Source organism: Felis catus, chromosome F1 (assembly GCF_018350175.1).
Source record: "Felis catus isolate Fca126 chromosome F1, F.catus_Fca126_mat1.0, whole genome shotgun sequence".
Taxonomy (NCBI): domain Eukaryota; kingdom Metazoa; phylum Chordata; class Mammalia; order Carnivora; family Felidae; genus Felis; species Felis catus.
This window is the reverse complement of record NC_058384.1, coordinates 1190585-1210669: the sequence shown is the minus strand read 5'-3', so window position 1 is coordinate 1210669 and position 20085 is coordinate 1190585. Positions and strand designations below refer to the sequence as shown.

General features: G+C 58.8%; 1 protein-coding gene across 8 annotated transcripts in view; it reads right to left on the bottom strand.

The window, feature by feature from the left end:
- CNIH3 (cornichon family AMPA receptor auxiliary protein 3) overlaps window positions 1-20085 on the bottom strand; it is a 220236-nt gene that overhangs the window by 28488 nt on the left and 171663 nt on the right. For 6 of the 8 annotated variants that reach the window (XM_045048401.1, XM_023248015.2, XM_023248016.2 and 3 more), the window contains one exon: window positions 18756-19391. The exons of the other annotated variants lie outside the window; for them this stretch is intronic. In XM_045048401.1, the coding sequence (XP_044904336.1) occupies window positions 18851-19391 (541 nt within the window). In that variant the 3' untranslated portion in view covers window positions 18756-18850. Of the gene's footprint in view, window positions 1-18755; window positions 19392-20085 lie in introns of those variants that run through there. 8 annotated transcript variants of the gene reach the window in all.

Sequence of the window (20085 nt, the reverse complement as noted above, 5' to 3'; positions counted from 1 at the left end):
ATGGAGGGGACATTGAACGCTCCAGTGTCACGGGGACGCAGCGGATTTGGGGCCCGCCCTCCTCCTGCCACGTGGCATTGTTCCGGGACCTTCCCGTGGTCTGGGCTCTGGGAGGTTTGGTTGAAGGATGTGGCAGATATGATAGAAACATGAACTTAACCTTGGCCGTGACCTTTGGCCTGGCATTCAGTCGACCGGGAGTGGGCCTCACGTGCAGGAACTTCCTGCTCCGTGGAGGCACCTTCTGACGGGCAAAGCAGTCCATCCCGCTGGCGTCCCTTCAACAGTATACACCCAGTGTCATGAACGTGCCCCCCACACTGTGCTAGAGTGTTTTAAAGTGTAGGTTTCACCGTGAGGACAGCGGATCAGGGGGTGACGGTCACTGAGAAAGTCTGCTCCCTGTGGTCCCCAGGAGCGGGGAGCGTGCGGGCCACGCAGGACCACACGGGGCCGGTCGGCAGGCTGGGAGGGGGGACGGTGGGCACAGAGCTTTGATGCGGTGGCTGTGGTGTCGGGTGGGTAGGGGCCGCCCCGGGGACTAGGGCAGGTGGATAGAGACTCACAGTGCAAGCACCCTGTGACAGCCCAGACGGTCGGGCGTGTGGGCTCCGGATTAGTTGATTGGCATGACCTTCACGACCTTTACGACTCCAGGAACTAGTTAATGCTGGGAGGAGCGGTCTCTCCAGGATCAGCGGGGCCCCGGAATGTGAAAACATAAGAAAGTACAGAAAAGGAAAAGGCGTGGCTAACACACACGGCACACCTACAACGAGAACGAAGAGGGATGGTGGCCACGAGGAGGTCAGAGGACTACCTTCGCGGAGATGCCGCGAGAAAAACCTTGCTGGTATTTCACTGACGTCCTCAATGGGGACAACACTGGGCCAGGTCGTTAGCAGAAGAATAAAGCAGCTACGACCAGGAGTTAAGTACCCTCTCTAACCTCTGGGGGCGTCACAGGCTTCGGCCCCTCCGATTTTACTCTTCCTGAAATGGGTCCGGAACAAAGAGGGTTCCAAGGGGAGGGGCCACTCGCCAGAGGAAGAACCCAGGAGAGCTTGTAAACAGGACTGGATGGGGCTGTTTCCTGACAACCCGGCCCTCTTCAGATGGCTTTTGGGGCGCCCCGAAAGCTCTCCTCTCCTGTGTGCCTTTCGAGTGAGGCTGAGGCTTGAGGGTAGCGAGAATATACCACTGGGATGATTTCTTTACCTCCCGAAGGGGCCGCAGAGGACGGGTCAGATCGGCTGTCTTTTAGGGCTGCCTGAGGGCTCTTGTTGCTGGGAGTTCATCAGCGGACCCCACGGGCCAGCCCTGCCCAACATAAACCTCCAGGAAACACGGTTTGACAAACCAAAGTGTTTGTTAGTGAAGGAGACCCAGCTGTCCGGACATTAGTTCAACATACACCCAGCCGAGTCTTCGGTTTTATTCCTTTTTGTACCCATTCACGGGTCGGCGATCATCTTCCGGTTTGTGGGAGAAGACGCCCAAACCTCCACACCTTCGGGAAGCACAGCCATCAGAGTAAACATCCCCCAGTCGTGAACACAGCTGCCTTCCAAAGTAAACATGCTCCCATCCCCAGGGCAACCGATTCCTCGGCCACACCAGCAGCAGCACCTCCTCACAAGCCTCCTTTCCTGCCTGCAAGTGTTGTTCCAGGGCGCAGAATCGATTCAAGAAAATGGAGAGCTTCTTACGTGCCTGAGGCTGTTGGAAAGGTGCACAGGTCCAAGGCTCAACAAGGCTCTTCCAAATTTTAGCTCCCGGAACGAGACCATGGGTGGGGGGTGGGGGGAGACTCAGAAAGTACATGGTCAGAAGGAGGAGGGCATAGGAGAGTTAACAGTGATTCCAGGGCACAGGGCGGTCTCATCTGTGCTCGTGACAGCAATTCCAATGTTCACTGGTGTTCCCAAAGAACATCCTCCCTGGAACCCACCCAAGTGATTCTTGACTCCTGGGGCCCCTGCCCCTCGTCCCGGAATCTGTTTCTCTCTCTTACTGGATAGCGTCTTCCTCTCTGATGGGGATGGTCCAGCCCAAGCGCTGAGCCGACACATTCAAACGCTCCCTTGGAAGGAGACTCACGGGTTCTCTCTCCTCCACACCCGGGGGGTCAAGGAGACACTGTCACTCCACAATTTAGTTTTTTCCTTAGGACTCTTCCCATCAATGCGGCGACATCTGAAGGGCCAAGACTAGGGTGTAGGTCTAGAACACAGTCCCCCAAGTCCAATTGCCACGTTTTAGACCAGGTCCCTTGCTCTGTGGCTGTGATGTCTGGATGTGCTCGGAGAGGGGCCAGGGGAGAGGCCAGTCTCCAGGGGACCCGACCAAATTATCCATGCCTCCCCGAAAATTCGGAGCCCTTCTCTCAACTGAGAATCGCTCGCTTTCTCATCCTCTCAAATCCTGTAAAATGCATTTTATCAGCAAATCCTGTGGACACTGCTTGAGAAGGGGAGGGGCTCCCGCCGTCCCACACTGTCCGCCGGATGCTGATCCGCTCACGGGGCCCCGCACCCCGGGCACACCTCGCGCTAACTGAAGGCCTGGGTCACTTTCCGGGCTCTGGATTAGGCAGGAGACAGGCGGCCAGTCCTTCCCAGCCCAGCACCCTCACGCACGGCCTCTGACAGGCCAGAATGGAGGGGAGGTAGACTCGGCCATGTTCCCCCACACATTGGGACGGTGTCTTAGGCTCTATAGCCAAATACCGCCGACTGGGGGCTTGAGCATTTATTCCTCACATGTCTGGAGGTGGGGAATCCAAGACCCAGGAGCCAGCAGGGCTGGGTTCTGATGAGAGCTCTCCAATCCGTGGATGTCATTCCCCTTAACCTCACCTCAGCCAAGATTTACAAACTGTCTCTGTAAGGCGGCCCTTGGAAATCTGCCTTCGGAAAGAGCCTGAATCCACCGCGAGACAGTCTTAAGTCAGGTATGTAAACGTGATCCTAGAACAGAGATTAGAATTTCACCGCACGTCTTAGCGGGAGCCTTTGCCGCCCTGAAGCGTGGACGGGAGCAAGTCTGGAACCCTTGGCTATCAAATGATCTGCGGATCTTTGCAGATCAGCCGCATCCTGCCATCCCCGCCGTCCCCGCCGTCGGTCCTGGGCTTTCCTTGTACTTCCGATGACCCAGGATGAAGACAGGATTAGTTGTACGTGTTGTCCGGGCATCCCCCCAGCACCTGCTGCAGAGGGGGAGGGGGAGGGGGAGAATGCCCTCGGCACCGCAGCGGGACGGAGGGTCCCCCGCGGTGCTCCCCGCCGCTGAGGGCACCATGCTGCTCCCCAGGTCACAGCACTCACCAGTGACGTAAGACAGCCCGGCTACGGGCTACGGGCCTCACTATCTCCCCTCTCTTTTAACTTCTCACAGGCACGCTGCCTGCTAGAAAGTGGGACCGGGGGCGGGGGAGTGAACCACAAGCCACGCGAGACCACTAGCTCCACCACTTGAAACCTGCAGTGGTGCGGGGGCGAGCACTGGTGCGGGACGTGACCCAGGCCCTGGGCAGAGAAACGAGAAACCAACAGGGGAGCCACGCGAACGCTGGGCGCACCAGCTGCCCGGCACGGCGTATGCCCTCGAGACGCGCGAGCCATGGCACTACCACGGTGGCTCCTGATGATGCCAGGCTATCGTCCCAGCACGGGAGCCACGCTGGAAAGCGCGTTCATGTCCTCACCGCTGACACCGTCACCGGCCGCCTTCCTCCTGGAGCCCACGAGCCAGCGCTGGATGTGGTCCCCGGGGGGCGTCCGCGGTCAGCGGTCGGGAGCAGGAAGGCTCAGGGCAAGACTGGGGAGGAACCAAGGGTCCGGGCTGGGGAACCGGGGGCAAAGGCGGGGCCCCCTGCAGACGCTGTGGCCCAGGGGCCCGGGCAGAGCTCGCTCAAGAGTGGAAGGCGGTTTGCAGCAAATCAAGGAGGACCCTGGGAGGCTGTGCACAGCGAGCCGGGACAGCCACCGTCCACCTCTGGTCACTGCCGTGTTGCCACCAGGATGCTGACGGGTCAGAGACCGCGAATGGGATGGTAGGACAGCGGTTCTGCAAGTGGGGGCCTGAGGGCCAGCGGCACCAGGAACATGTAGAGATGCAAATCCTCAGGAACCCCCAGGCCTGCTGATAAGAAACTAAAGGAGGCCCCCAGCCTCTGCAGGGAGGCAAGCGGTGAGCCAGCCTTTCTCCACTTCAGCCCTACCTGTAGAGAACCTGGGCAGCCCTCCCTAGGTCAAAGGTCAGCGAGGCAAACTATTCAAGGCATGTGGACGGGCCATCTGGCTCTTTTTTTTTAATGTTTATTTACTTTTGAGAGAGAGAGAGAGAGAGAGAGGGAGAGTGCACGAACACGAGCAGAGGAGGGGCAGAGAGAGGGAGACACAGAATCCGAAGCAGGCTCCGGGCTCTGAGCTGTGAGCACAGAGCCCCATGTGGGGCTCGAACCCACGGACCAGGAGATCACGACCTGAGCCGAGGTCGGATGCTTAACCGACTGAGACACCCGGGCGCCCCCGTCTCTCTTTTCAAAACTCCTCGGGCAAACCCAGCGGTGGAAAACCACCAGCTCAGAGAATGCACGGAACCATCCTGACCACATCCCAACCCGGGCTGTGGGCCCCATGTGGCCGCCAGCTCACCGGGCCCGCCCCGGGCCTGGCACATCACGTCCAGCGGGCTGTGGAGCGCAGCCCCATGATGTAGACAAAGCAATTTGCTTCACAAACACCCCAGGGTCGACTCAGCTTGATTCCTGGCTTCTTTCTTTTTTAATTCTTCATTTATTTGAGGGAGCTCGAGCTCGAGCAGGGGAGGGACAGAGAGAAAGGAGAGAGAGAATCCCCGACGCAGCACGGAGCCCCACTCAGCTCTCACGCACAGGATCCTGGGATCACAAACTGAGCCCAAAACAAGTCTGCGGCTCCACCCACTAAGCAACCCTGGTGCTCCCTCTTGGCTCCACTTCGTCACTAGCAAACGGGAGGCAGACAGTCCCCACGTCAGTCACGGGCCTGCTGTGAGGGACATAAAGAGGATAAAGGCTCAGCCGGGCCCGATGTGAGGGAGACTGAGGCTAACTTAGGAGAATGACTCAGCATGGCGGCTGTGGTGGAAACTGAGGACAAGGGCTCAGTGGGGCAGCTGTGAGGGAACCTGAGTAGAAAAGATCAGCATGGGGGACTATGGGGGGAAACCGTGGAGGAGGGCTCAGCACGGAGGGCCGTGAGGAAACGGAAGAAGGGCTCCGCAATCCGGCTCTGAGGGAGACTGAGGGGGAGGGCTCAGCACGGTGGCTATGGGGGAACCTGAGAAGGGCTCAGCGGGACCGGTTTCGGGGGAAACTGAGGAGAAGGGCTCCAGCATGGCTGCCCGTGAGGAAGAGCGAGGAGGAGCTCGGCAGGGCCGGTGCTCCGAGCTCTCCACAAACAGTAGCTTCGGAAGGCGGCGCTCTTCACACCCCTCTCTGAGTCCCTCCACATCGGGGGAGGGCCCAACCATAAAACACCGGTGTGCCTGCCCCCTCACCCTGGGTGACCCCTGTCCCTCAGTCTGGGAAGAGCAGGACGGCCACCTCGACCCAGTGCCTTCCTTGGGGGATGGGCTGGGGTGTTGCGTACGAGTGGGGCAGAGGGAGAGCCCTGACCCACCGGACCGCTAGTCCCAAATTTGGGGTTCAGCGGGAGGAAGCCGTGGCGATGTGGCCTTTGTACCGCCACTGCCGGTGACACGCTGGGGATTTTGAGCTACGCACGCCTCGGATATGGGCCGTGTAGGGTTGGAGGTCCAGGGTGAGCATGGGGACCATTCCCACGGGGACACAGTGGAAGGACCACCGGGCCTGAGTTACCGGCCGTGCCGGGAGACCCGGCAAGAAGTGGGGTCACCGTCCCGTCGGGGGAACGGCCCCCGACCCGCGGGAGGACGGGGCTGCCGTGGACAACGGGCGCCACGAATCCAGCGGGCGGGTCATCCCCTGCTGGTGCTCCCCTGTGGCGCCAGGACCCACTCTGAGGGCTGAAGGACTCGTCCCCTCTGCTGCCAACCCCAAAGTCACCCCCAAGGTCTCCACGGCAGCCTGAACCCAATGGCTGGGACTCGGGGAAGCAGAAAGACCCGCCAGCGCCCAGGGTCCGGCCGAGCCTTAGAGGGGACGGCACCCCTCTCCCACCGCCCGCCCCGCTTCCGTCCCACCGTCCCAGACACCGCGGCTCCCAGACCGCCGCCACAACCTCTTGCCCACCTCAGACTTGCTTCGTGCGGCAGAAGCCCCCCGATCTCAGGGTTCGCGGTGTCCTCCGACGTAGCCTTGTCCGTGGCTGGGGGGTTGCGGGGCGTCCTCTACCTGACCCTTCCCCTTGTCTCCGATTCGGAATCGGGACGGGGTTTGGGGGATTCCTTCACGATCCCAAGGGCCGTTGTCCTTAGCCGCCTGGGAAAGGCCGGCGCACACCGGCAGGCAGGGCACCGAGGGCATCACAGATGGGAGCCCGGCCGAGAGCCTGGGGCCCGGGCAGCCTGGGGGGGGGGTCTCAGCCACAGCAGCGGGAGGTGAACCTCGGGCTTCATCCGCCCCGAGCAGCCTCGCCGCAGACCGTCCTTCGGCCAACATCAGGCCAAGAATCGCCCGACGCTCGCGAGGGAAGCAGGTTTAACGCGGTCCCGATCGCCTCCGCGCTCTGGTGCGTCGCCAGCAGCGGGGTCTGGTGAAAATCACACGACCGTGTGACGCACGGTCTCCCCGGCGCTACCCGCGTGAGCCCCAACCAGCTGCTTCCTTCGCTTTGCCGGGGCCGACGTTCGTCAGCTGGAAGAAGGGGAGGCTCGCAGCGCCGGGATTACGGGAGATAAAGGACATCAGGCCTCCAGCACGGGCCCCACCTGACGGGCGTTAGCGTTTTCACATCAAGGGTTTTTAAGCTTCTCAGTGCGATGAGCTGTGATCAGCCCCTCCTGGCCGATTCATTTACCTCCCACCTCGCCGTCTCTAAACAGGGACACTGTTTCCACCTGGGCAGAACAGGAGGGACGTCTGGGGCAGCCGTGCAGGGCAGGGAACCGCCTAATGAGCGTGGCTTATCTCTACCCAGCGCTTCTGCCTTGTAGACGCCGCTGTCTTGCCGCAGGCCAGCCCTCCCGGGAGAGTGATGCTCTCCTGCAAAGGGTGAGTTACGTCAGGCCGCTTGCCCCCCGGGGACACGAGACGGTCAGCGCCAAGAGAGAGGACGTGTGCAGTCGGGAGCCCAGAGGGGGCGCTGGGATCGCCGGGGATGGGAGCCTCTGCTGGGACAGCCCCATCCCAGAAATGAAGTCTCCTTGGCGGGTGTGGGTTTTGAGCCCCCACCCCAGAGTTCGCTGCGGGAACCCACGGTCGGTCACTCAGGGAGACGCTTCGCCCCGGGCGGAGGAAAGGCCGCACACATGTGTCAAAGGGAGTGGACAAGCCAGTGTCCTGTTCAAGGCTCCATCGGGAAAGTCCCACACCGCGGCCAGGCTTCAGCCGGCCGGCCGACCCCGGGGTCCCCCAGGCCCCGGACTCCAGCTCTGGAAACACTGGGGGGTTGGCCCAGGTGAGGGGAGGGATGGGACAAGCGGGGGGCCCCCTGAGGAGCCTGGACCCCAGGGTCCCCGAGCTGGCTCTCTGGTGAGTCTGCGGGACTGAGGACCAGACCCGACGGGCACCTTGAGAGACAAGCCAGGCAGTGAGCGGTCCCAGCCGGTCTTTCTCTCAGGCATGCTCACAGCACAGGGACACCCGCACAAATCCGGGAGGCAGGAGAGGGTTCTCTGTCCCCCAGGTGGCCTCTCTCCCTGGCGGCCTCCCCACCTCCCACCAGAGGAACTGCTCTGAGGAACAAAGCCAAAGCGAATTTTCTTCTCTGAAACCCCCTCCTTCTGGATGGCTTACTGGTCAGGCTCACCAGCTGCACAAGGGACGGCTTCACCTGGGGGGGGGGGGTGTCCCCACCTCAGAGGGAAGGGGACAGGCTCTGGCAACCTGACCCTCCTACGAGCACGAGGCTGACCCTCTGTGGCCTCGTTGCCCCCACGCCCAGTCTACACAATACAGGCAGCCCACGGGCCCCAGCACAGCCGTGCAGGACAGTGGTCCTAACGCCGCCACAAGTTACAGGCGTGGACAGGACAGACACCCGTCCGAGCGGTAGAAGACTCACCCCGGCTCCAGGCAACCGCAGAGCCCAAGCACCTACCCCTGCTTCACTCCGTGTAGCTCTAGCAAGTGCCCCTTCCTCCAGAGAGCCCTCCCTGACTCCACCCCCATTCCCAGGCCACTTCCTGCTCACAGGCACATTCTTTCCCTTTCCAAGCATCTGCTTTTCCCCACCGAGGGAGGATTTGTGCGGGTCTTGAGAGCCGGGACCGTGTCTTACTTGTTTTCTGTCCTTGTGTGCGTGCAAAGGCCCGTAGTGGTGCAAAGCTAGACTGCTGGGTTTTCCCGGGAGGGGCCGCCGTGCGGAGTCGAGGAGGCCGGGGGCTGAAGCAGAGCCTGGAGCCGGCCTGTCACCGGCACCACGTGTGGGCAGCTCAGTCGGTTAAGTATCCGACTTAGCTCAGGGCATGATCTCATGGCTCGTGGGTTCGAGCCCTGTGTGGGGCTCTGTGCTGACAGCTCGGAGCCTGGAACCTGCTTTGGATCCTGCGTCTCCCTCTCTGCCCCTCCCCCACTTGTGCTCTGTCTCTCTCTCTCTCAAAAAATGAATAAAAAATTTGAAACTGGTAGCTTAACTGACTGAGCCACGCAGGCATCCCCAAACCATTCCATTTTTAAAAGAATTCCCGTTCGAGATCAAATTAAAATTACTCCAGAGACAATAGGCCCTTTAAAAAGCTCAGAAAGTCAGTCTCGTTAACTGTCAGGAACTGCGCCTGACGCGTCCCACAGGAGCCACGAGATGGTGAATGAGTTTCCTCGTGTGGAGCCCAAGGGAGGAGGGGGAGGTGGTGGCTCCCCGCTTGGGGCGGGGCTGCTCCCCGAATGACCGGGCATCAGGGCCACGCATCTTCGTCCTGTGCCCAGGCCTCGCCCAATGTGCTCCCGCTGTGCCCGCAAGCTGGGGCCTCGCTGGGTGGTCCCAGCCACGACTGGCCTCTCTGACCCGGGCCGGGGGTCTCGGCCAGATTCCCTCTCTGCCCACCTCACCCCTGGCAGGGCTGGACCAGGGTGACCCAGAGAAGGGACTCTTGTCCCTGGTTTGCCCGGGGCCACCCTCGGAGAACCCCAGGGCCCTTCACGGGCGGTTCCTATACAGAGATGTTGGCCACGTCAGGGCGGGCAGCAGCCCAGGGCACTGACCCCAAACCTCCCAACTGTGTGGTCACTGCCCTTTAGTTCTCTTCGGATGCTTCCAGAGGAATCCGCGTCAGTCACCAGCTTCGAGGTACTTAAGGATAGTGTTTATTTCTTCCTTCAGTTTTCTCCAGATGGGGTGATTAATACTAGTCCCCCAGGCTGGGGGCTCACGCCCTGGCCCCAGGTCATCCCCACGATGGCCTCGACCCGGGGTTTGGACCCCAGGAGTCGGGTCCTTGAAGGGGGCGTGGGCTGGGGGTTGGGGGTGCAGGCTGGGGGTCTGGGTTGTGGATGGGGGGTCAGGGGTGCGGGTGGGGGGGCGGGGGTGTGGGCTGAGGAGTCAGGATCCAGTCTGAACCTGAGTGCTCATCACAGAATCCGCCTCAGCTCTGGACTTTCTCGGTGGTGCGGGGGAGGGGTGAGGTGCAACATGGAACAATGTGTGGCTCGGGATGAAACCAGGTCACGGAGGTGGGACTTGGTCCAGAGCACCCCCTTCTTACTCACTCCGCTGTCCCGGGCTCTTGGAAGCAGCCCCCCGCAAGCCCACTGCTGCGGGCAGAGATCTGCCCCCAACACCTCCCCTGAGAAGCCTCCCTGACTTTCACCGGCTCCTGTTGGCCGGCCCCCGTATGCACATTTGGTGCTCCCACAGAAATTTGCACTTCGTCACTGTCTTCAGACGACCCTTCAGGGATCATTTCTACATTTTGTCACGAGAGAAGTTTCTATGAATGTGTAGAACACAGAAGGATCCATAAACATAAAGTCCCATTGTTTGGGGGGAAATGACCGTCTTGTTACGTTTCTTGATCGTTTCATGTTAATTTTAGTTTTCCGGGAGCATTTCAAGATCTTATAGGAACGAGAAGGTTGCTTCTCTTACTTGCTTTCTGCATTTTTTTTTCTTTAAAAAACAAAAACAACTTCACAGCATCTACCAGGGTGCCAGGGAGCTGAAAAGCACTTGGTAAATACAGTCAGAGGATGGTGAATGAGTTCGGAATAGGCCACCACCCTGTAGGACACCTCACATGCTCACCGGGTGACTGCTGAATGAATGCGTGAACACCCCCTTGGCTCAGAATGGATCCCATCTCTCCATTCTCCCTGTTGGCTGGCTTGGTGAAGAAGAATTCACCAGAAACAGAAAAACAACGTAAAAAAATGGAATGAGACAAAAAATATAGTAGTGTGGGATGACGTGCTTGGTAGGTAAGTGATTTCTGTACATTCTACAGGGGGGTTCTGGCTCCTAGCCTCTCCTGCATTGGCAAAAGCAGCTGGGGGTGTGTTTGGAAGGCACCCGCTGGATCTGTGCCCCGTCACCTTCCAAAAACCCCCCGCTTCCTCTGTCGCTGAAAGGCAAACCACGAGACGGGAAAATTCAACAGGAGGAATGGTTACATTTAAACACCGGTGTCCCAGAGAAAATCTTTCGTGGGACCTTCAACACTATCAGTTGCTATCTGCACACGTGGACTTCTATTTGCTAAGGGAGGGGACTGAGGAAAGGTCTTCAGCTTGACAGAGTGATTGCTCGAGCAGACGTGCCCATCAGTTTGCCTGGCTGTGCATAATTTCCCCTCTAGGTTAGGATGCCGTTCCCACAGCCCCTGTGCTGGGACATCCGTCTTCACGGCCACGTGCGGAAACCTGACCTCAGTGACCAGTGACATTCCGCTGGGGTTTTAAGATAGAATCTATGTAGATAAATAATACATAGTAGAGGGGGAAAGAATTTTTTTTCTTTCTAGATTTCCTTTTGGAAAGGTTTCTTCAGAAAACAGTTTTTGACTAACTCAGGGTAAAAGTTGAGTCTTCAGGGCATGATTTATTCAATACGAGACTAGAGGGTGTGTGTGTGTGTGTGTGTGTGTGTGTGTGTGTGGTGGGGTGGGGAGGGTTGCAAGTCGGGTTCGCTTGTGTACCTTTAGAGGAAACACAGGAAGAGCAAGAGGAAGGGGTGAAGGGGGAAGCCTCCCCTCGCCCCCCTTTACCTTATGTAAGATTACTAAACTCACAAAATAATTGAGCCACATTAGTTGGAGAGGCAAAAGCCATGATGGGGCAAATCTCTGTGTTCACACCAATGCATTGGAGTATGGATGGTTCAAGCATGGCAGCAGACAGGAACACAGAGGAACTACGGGAGGGCTTTCAGAGTTTCAAAGAGCTATAATATTGGGTGGCTGAAACACAGTGGAATCTCCGACATCTGCTGAGGATGAGGACCCAATGAGCACTTTGGATGGATGGATGGATGGATGGATGGATGGATGGATGGAAGGAAGAGTGGATAGATGGATGGGTGCATGGGTGGATAGGTGGGTGGGTGGATGAGTGTATGGATGGATAGGTGGCTGGCTGGATGAGCGGATGGATAGATGGATGGGTGGATAGGTGGGTGGGTGGGTGGGTGGATGGATTGATAGATGGATGGATGGATGGGGGGTGGATGGATGGGTGGGTAGATAGATGGATTGATGGATGGGTGGATGGATGGGTGGATGAGTGGATGGATGGGTGGATGGATAAGTGGGTGGATGGATGGATGGATGAATGGGTGGATGGGTGGGTGGATAGGTGGCTGGATGGATGAGTGGATGGATAGATGGATGGGTGGATAGGTGGGTGGGTGAATGGGTGGGTGGGTGGATGGATGGAGGGATGGATGGGTGGATGGAAGGAAGGAAGAGTGGATAGATGGATGGGTGCATGGGTGGATAGGTGGGTGGGTGGATGGGTGTATGGATGGATAGGTGGCTGGATGGATGAGCGGATGGATAGATGGATGGGTGGATAGGTGGGTGGGTGGGTGGATGGATGGATAGATGGATGGATGGATGGGGGGTGGATGGATGGGTGGGTAGATAGATGGATTGATGGATGGGTGGATGGATGGGTGGATGAGTGGATGGATGGGTGGATGGATAAGTGGGTGGATGGATGGATGGATGGATGAATGGGTGGATGGGTGGGTGAATAGGTGGCTGGATGGATGAGTGGATGGATAGATGGATGGGTGGATAGGTGGGTGGCTGAATGGGTGGGTGGGTGGATGGATGGAGGGATGGATGTGTGGATGGATTGGTGGGTGGATGGATGGAGGGATGTATGGATGGGTGGGTGGATGATGGATGAATGGATGGACGGGTGTATGGATAGGTGGATGGATAGATGGATGAGTGGATGATGGATAGGTGGGTGGATGGATGAGTGGATCGATGGATAGGTAGGTGGATGGAGGGATGGAGGGATGGAGGGATGGATGGGTGAGTGGGTGAATGGGTGGATGGATAGGTGGGTGGAGGGATGGGTGGATGGATAGGTGCGTGGAGGGATGGAGGGATGGAGTGATGGAGGATGGGGGTGATGGAGGATGTATGATGGATGGATGGCACTCACTGTGTGGTTATCCTGAAACTCATGGTTTATTTCATGAGCTTATGTGTATGTCAAGGTTATAGAAGATACTCTGCCAACTTAAGCACGCTCAGCACAAAGCAATGCCTTATTCCTTCCAGAAGTCATTGCCTTTCCTTCTGGTCCACCAGACAAACACGTGTGCTCTGGCTTCACCTCAGAGATGCGTGTCCAGACTGAGCAGAGCAGTAGCTCTCGCACATGAGCTGCCTTGTGCCGATAACAGAGTTCTGACTCTCTCAGGCTTCTGCAGCTGAACACGCCCTTCTCCTGCAGACATCTGTGCTGCTCTTGTCATTGGCTACGCATGAGAGTCCTCTGCCCACGAAGCCACCCGCGCACACACACCACACACCTCTTGGGTGCTGCGCTGGGGCAGGAGTGCCCACTGAACTCTGTTCGTTGCCTTTTTTCTAATCACACAGAGAATTCCAATGAAAGGAGATCACTGCAACGCCGGCTGTCAGCTCCAGCGTGGCCCCATAATTATCACCTTGTCAGACCTTGAAATCTTCCCACACGCTATGTCGTGGTTCCGAGTTCATCTGAATTTATGAATTATTTGTGAAGATAACGAAACCTATCAGATTACCTTTTAACTCCATTTGAAAGAAATGAACTGGCAAGACCGTAACGACTTAGGAGAGGACTTTCATGTCCTTAAAACAGCCGACTGACGTCCTCTCCCCTCTGCCCTCAGCCCTCCCTCCCCTCCTGGTCTTCTGCCTCTTCCTTTTCCTTCTCACCAGAGGCTTAGAAGGACAGGGGACCCGAGGGACTGATCTTGAGAAAAAGCGTGTGTGAGTGTGTGCGTGCACATATGTGAGTGTGTATGTGTGAGTGCACATGTGAGAGTATGGGTGCGTGTGTGTATATGTGTATGGTGTGTGAGTGTGAGTGAAGGTGTGTATATGAGGTGTGTGTGTGGTGTGTGTAAGAGTGTGGTATGTGCTGTGAGAGTGTGTGAGTATATGTGTGAGTGTGTAAAGGTGTGGGTGACCATGTCAGAATGCGTATGTGACGTAAGAGCACGTCTGTGTGTACATGCGTGAGAGTGTAAACGTGTGTGCGTGTGGTGTGGGTGTCCGTGTGTGTGAGCGTGTGTACACATGCGTGAGTGTGTAGGGCTGTGAGTGTGGTATATGCTATGAGAGTTTGTGTGGATGTGTGTGGGCGTGCGATGTGAGAGCGTGTGAATGTGTGTGCGTGTGTGAGTGGGGGTGTGTGTGGGGGTGGTGTGTGATGTAAAAGCATTTGCATGTGTGTGCATGTGTATGTGTGTGAGCATATGTGTGAATGTGACTGCATATGTGTGTGGTATGTGTAAGTGCGGGTGAATGTGTAAGACTGTGAGGGGGTGTATGCGGGTGTGTGTGCATGTGAGTGTGTGTGGGTAGGTGGTGTGTGATGTGAGTGTATGCCTGTGTGTAAGTGTGGTACCTGAAGTGAGAGTGTATGGATGTGAGTGCGTGTAGGTGTGTGGGGTGAATGTGTGAGAGTGTGCATGAGTGTGCATGTGGGCATGCACATGTGTGTGAGCGTGCACACACGAGTGTGTGGGTGTGTGCACGTGAGTGCGAGCACATGTGGGTGTGTGGGGTGAATGTGTGAGAGCGTGCATGAGTGAGTGTGAGCACGTGTGCACGTGTATGAGTGAGCGCAAGCACATGTGGGCACATGCATGAGTGTGTGTGAGCACATGTGGGTATGTGGGTGAGTGTGTGAGAGTGTGAGCACGTGTGCATGTATATGAGTGACTGTAAGCACATGTATGCACATGTATGTGTGTGAGCACATGTGGGTGTGGGGGTGAATGTGTGAGAGCGTGTGTGAGTGTGAGCACATGTGTGTACATGTACGAGTGTGTGAGCACATGTGAGTGTGTGGAGTGTGTGTGTGAGTGAGCACACGTGAGTGTGCATGGGTGTGGGGGTGTGGACAAACTGCGGAGTCCAATTCAAAGGGGATGGGACCCCATATCTTCCTGCCCCCCGACAACAGCCCGCTGCCACCAGCGAGGCTCTGGAAGGCAGTCCTCAAGGATGAAAATCAGCCAGAAAGGATATTACGGAGAAAAGCACCGCCTTCCCCTCTCTTTGTCCGGAAGGTTAATTACAAACGTGCGGCACTAGCCCAGAGCTTTCTCTCCTCTGACCCCTCCCTCCATGACCCACCGATGGTGTCGCTCACCGAACCACGGGCTGCACGGCGCCTTCCGTGTGGCCGGTGAGCCCCGGGCCACGGACAGTGAGGACAGTGTGCACGGCTCGCACCTGCTCCCTCACAGGCCTGTGGTGCGGCTGTCCCTGCGCCCGCCGGTCTGTGCACAGCACGGTCAAGCCCAGGGGCCTTGAACGGGTGGGGCCTGGGGATGGAAGGGCCCAGCCTCCAAGGGGCTCACGGAAGGCCCCCTGCCAGCAGCGTCTCCCGGGGACCGTGACGCGGGCCGCTGACCAGCCTCCGTTGCATCCAGGGTCTACCTGTCACCACGGGTCTTGCTCGCCCTGGGGTGGGGGCTACACCACCCCCCACTCAAAACGCGACTCGGATGTTGGGCCTGATGGTACATGCGCTCCAAGAGGAAGGAGTCATCTAATCACTGACAGGATGGGTCTCTCGGGGGAGCGGGGCAGGCCCCCAACAGGAGGGTGTGAGAGTGACAAGGGGGCGGGCCCCGGCTTCTATTGTGATCAGGGGTGGGGCTCGGCAAGGGGTCCGTCGCACAGGCCGGCTTGTGTGTGGCTGGATCTCCCCACCGACATCGAGGGGAGGAGCACACAGGCTGTCTCATCCGCGGGCCCAGATGTGGGCAAATGCATGGAAGATGGAGTCAGGCTCATGGTGACCCCACGGCCGGAGCCACAAGACCCCCAGGGCCCGGCTGCACCCTGCCCACTGCCCCGGTCTCCCTGGGACCAGGCCCACCGGCCCCAAAGCTGGGCCCGCACCATGGGTGATGTTGCAGAAGTAGTTGGGGTTAAAGTCATTCCCCCGCCTTCCTCCCAGGACACGGGCTCCTAACACCCCGAGCAGCTCTCACTGCTTCCCGCTGATTCCACAAGTGATCCGCGTTCCATTCGGCACCTACTTGCTGCGTCCTAATACGAGCTAAGCCCAGGTCCGGAGCTTCCTAATGCAAACCTGTCCTCCAAGAGCTTACGGGGCGCCTGGGGGCTCCGCCGGGTAAGCATCTGACTCTTGGTTTCCGCTCAGGTCACGATCTCACGGTTCGTGAGACTGAGCCTGAGTCGGGCTCCGTGCTGCCAGTGCGGAGTCTGCCTGGGATTCTCTCTCTCCCTCTCTCTCTCTCTGCTGCTCCCGCACTCTTTCTCAAAATAAATAGATAAACTTTAAAAAAAAGAGAGTTTATAATCCATGGGATCCTGAATCGAGCCCTTCCTGCCTTTATCTGCATTTGAATTCTGTGGATTGACTATTATGCTGTTGTTCAATTTGGGGCAAGCCCACTTTCGCACACTAATTCCGATCCTTAGTTCCCCTCGTGGACCCATCCCACCCCCTCCGATGTGCTCGTCTGTCAGGCCACCCTCGACCCCACGGCTCTGCCCCACTCCTCCCCACGGCTGCAGTTCACAGCCAGTGCCCTGCAAGCCTTCCCCCTGTGACGCCGTGACCAGAGTTCCCTGCACAGGTAGGTTGGGGACAGTCTGCAGGGCGCGTGGCCCTGCCCTTCCTACAGGTGTGCGAGCACAGAGCTCCAATTCCACCTGCGGCATCTCCAGAACCGCCCTGGAAGGAGGGGCAGGGTGTTTCCACCCCGGCCCTGCCCTCCGCCCTCGTGGCACCTTGGATTCTTTGTAGACAGTCTTCTTGAAGCTTCTCTGCCCAGCCTATAAAAGGGACTCTGGACGCCCTGCTCCGGGCACATGCGATTTCCCGGTATCCCTCGTAAAGCACGCGGCCGCAAGCTGTACAGTGCCCCTCGGGATTGCTGGCGGCGGCCGAGGACGCTGGGGACCCACCCTCGCTTTCCACAAAGGGGCCTCACAAGCTGACCCTACCTCAGCTCAGCGCCAGGACCCACTGCCCACCAGACGCCCTGGGCTCCTCGCCCCGCCTGGAGTTTCCTGCTTTTTCGGAGCCTCATCTCCTATTCTGAGCCTGTCCTGATGGAATCCTGTTCAGCTTTGTGTCCTCCTGGGATGGATCGGTGGCCTTCACGTGAGAGTCACGGATGATACTAACCATTCAACGGGACAGGGCTCAGTGCCAGGCCCTCGCACCCCATCCGGATGACCTTCCAGTGTCCAGGATGCCGCTGCCCGAGGAACCAGCGCTCGTGGGGCCCCTGCGTCTCCCTAGGAAGTCCCGTCATCCCACTGCTCTGACCCCCTGGGCCTGGCATGGGTTGGGCTCCCCAACTGCGAGCTTCCCCAGACCCAGGACGGGCGTCTCCCAGTAATGCAGCCCTGAGTGACACGTGTCTCATTTTCTCGTTTCAGACGTGGCCGCTGCTGGACATGCGGCCGTGTCCTTTCTGCTTCCCTGGGAGGCAAGCGCTAAGTTGTCTTCATCCAATCGTGAAATGTTCCTTCAACACAAAGAGTTGCTGGTTTTGAAGACCAGTCGCCCAGGGTGCGGGGTGCAGGCCGTCCCTGGGGTCTGGGCATGACGCGGAGCCCTGGTCCCCTCTGTGGACAGGGCTTTCTGCAGCCCGCGGAGCCCAGAAGGCCACCCCAAAGCAAGCTTACTCTCCGTGGAGCTGCGGGAGAATCAGAACAGCATCACAGGACCTGTGCTCTGATGCCATTAACCAGCCACCCTGCCCTGGAAGCTTCTAGCTCCGCCCCTGCTGTCTCCATTGCAGCCCTGGGGCCTGATGGAGGTGTCTCACCATAACTTCACACAGGGACTGGTGTTTATCCAGCTCTCACTTTCCCTACCTCCCCTGCCCTCAAGTGAGGAATATATTCCGACGGGGAAGGTGGTGCTGTTTCTCTGAGGTACCAGGTGTCTCTGAAAGAGACAGGGTTTGCCGCTCAGAGCCCCATCACGGCGTTTGGGACGGAAATGCCGTGGTGGTATGTAAGTCACCCTCTAGGAGCCAAACAGCCTCCTGGTGCTGGTGCCTCTCTAAACCAAAAGCTGTGTTTGCCCCTGGGGTGCCTGGTCCAGGGAGGAGCCTGGCTTTCCCGGGGGACGGGTGCGTGCCGGAACGGCAGGACGCCCGCACTCAACAGGCTGCAATGCCCGGCAAGGAAGGAGCCGTGCTCACCGAGCCGATTCTGCGTGCAAAGCTCAGCCAAGCCCCGGAGACACCTGGGGCCCCTCGTGAGACCGCCCGCGGGGCGGATAATGTGGCCGAGTACGGTCGGTCCTCACCCCAGCGCCCACCTAAGACGCATGGGTCCAGCTGTGGGAGGACGCGGGAGCCCCTAGGAAGGGACGCCCCCCCTCACAGGACAGTGGTCCCCAAGGGAACTCAAGGGTGTGGGGTCGGGGTCCAAGCGCAAAACCATGCTCGCGCTCAGCAGAGGATTTCACTTATGTCACGCCCAAGCCCAGGCCCTCGCGACACGCCAGTGAAAAGCCTCCTTTCCTGTCATCTCTCGGGGACACAAAGCACATGGAGTGACAGCCACTGGTGCCAGTGCTGGGGAGGGTGCAGGTCTGGCCCTGAGGGTCTTGGACACTGGGTTCCGGTGCTCAGGGCCCCCGCGTCCCCGTCGGGTGTCCTGGAGCCAGACTTACCATCTGTGGGTAGACGTGGGCCCCGTGCTAGTAAACGTCTGACGGCGAGCGCGAGGGGTGTAGGGGGGAGCAGGGGACGTGATCCGCAGCTTTGCCAATGTCTGTGTCGCAAACACTCCTGCCACGGCCCATCGCGAGGCACCAGCGGCCCCGAATAGGGTGAGGCGTCCTGTCCCTGCCGAGTAACATTTCCGCGTGGGCACCACAGTCGCGCCCTCAGGAGCACAGGTAACAGGAAAACGTACTGAAATAATCAGGAGGTGGGGAGTTGTGACTACACGTCACCTTTGTTTTGAATATAATTTATTTAATTGTAAGCTTACATAAGCAGTTTTAGTAAGGGCCGTGCACGGACGGCAGATTAGCAAACTCCCGACAAAATTATCGACCGGCTCGCACAAGCCTAGCACTTGGCCAGCTGGGAAGGAGGAACGTGCGGGCATCACGTGGCGTCCAAGGGGTCAAGTTCAGCACACGAAGACACTCCTGGGCACCCAGGAGCTTAACGGGAGCAGATATGACTTGGCCGCGTGGGGAAGACCCGGGAGGCTCTACTTCGTGGCCTGTCACCCTGCACGGCTCCCGGGCACAGGGACAGCAGGAACGCAATCCAGGGAACGCCGCGGGGGCCTCGTCCAGCACCCAGGGTGGCCGCAGCCCTCCGCCCAAGCCTCGGGGCAGGGGTGGCCCAGCACGTCCAGCTTGCACAGCCCGCCCTGACATCCAGATTGCTCTCCCCAGCGCCCAGTTTGGAAAGGAGCAAGCCCACGTCCCAGGAAGGGAAAGGCGGAGACGAGGGTGTGTGCGGGGACACAGCGTGAGCACGAGTGATCGTCCTCGAAGCATGTGCTGGCTGTACTCATCTCTTACGCGGGAGAACAAGACTGTCTTAACAGCGACAACTTTATTGCGAGTCCCACACCTGAAAACAGGAAGCAAGGGGAAGATCCTGTTGAGAGGGTTGGGCGGTTACCCGGGTCGCGTGCCTGGGACAGCAGGCCCGGGATGGGCGAGAGGAAGGCAGCTAAGGTTCACTAGCTGTGGGCGTGGCCCACGAGGGGAAGTGCTCTGTTGTTCTAGTAAAGGCTCCTTTCAAGTCTGCGGGGGCGCAGAGGGGAGCTGAGCGCGGAGGACCACGGTTTGTGGAGGGCTCGTTACAAGACAGGGCCCCTGGTTGTCACAAGCACACCAGCCAGGGAGGTATTACTGCCCCACTTTACAGATGAGAAGGCTGAGCCGCAGGGAGGCCGGGAAGCTTGCCCAAGACCGATCACGAAGTCATTTACGCTGAGCAGACAGGAGGTATGCCAGGAGCCACCCTCCTGGGACAGCCACTCCCGTTCTCCCTCCTCTAGCCGTGGCCCTCCCCGAGGTGGTGCCTCCGGAACGAGGCACCAGGAGGACAGCTGGTCCAGGTGGGGCCCCTGCCCTGCCTGGGCGCAGGGCACAGGGCACAGGGCACAGTGAGGACACTGCCTCCTGTGGAGTGGGGGCCTCTTACCGAACTTACCGCACGTAGGGCCCTGACCACGTCGGATCTTTGTAACAAGTGAGTGCGGTGGGTGCTGTTACAAACTTCCCTCACCACCGTGAAAAGGAAGCTGAAGTGACCCCCC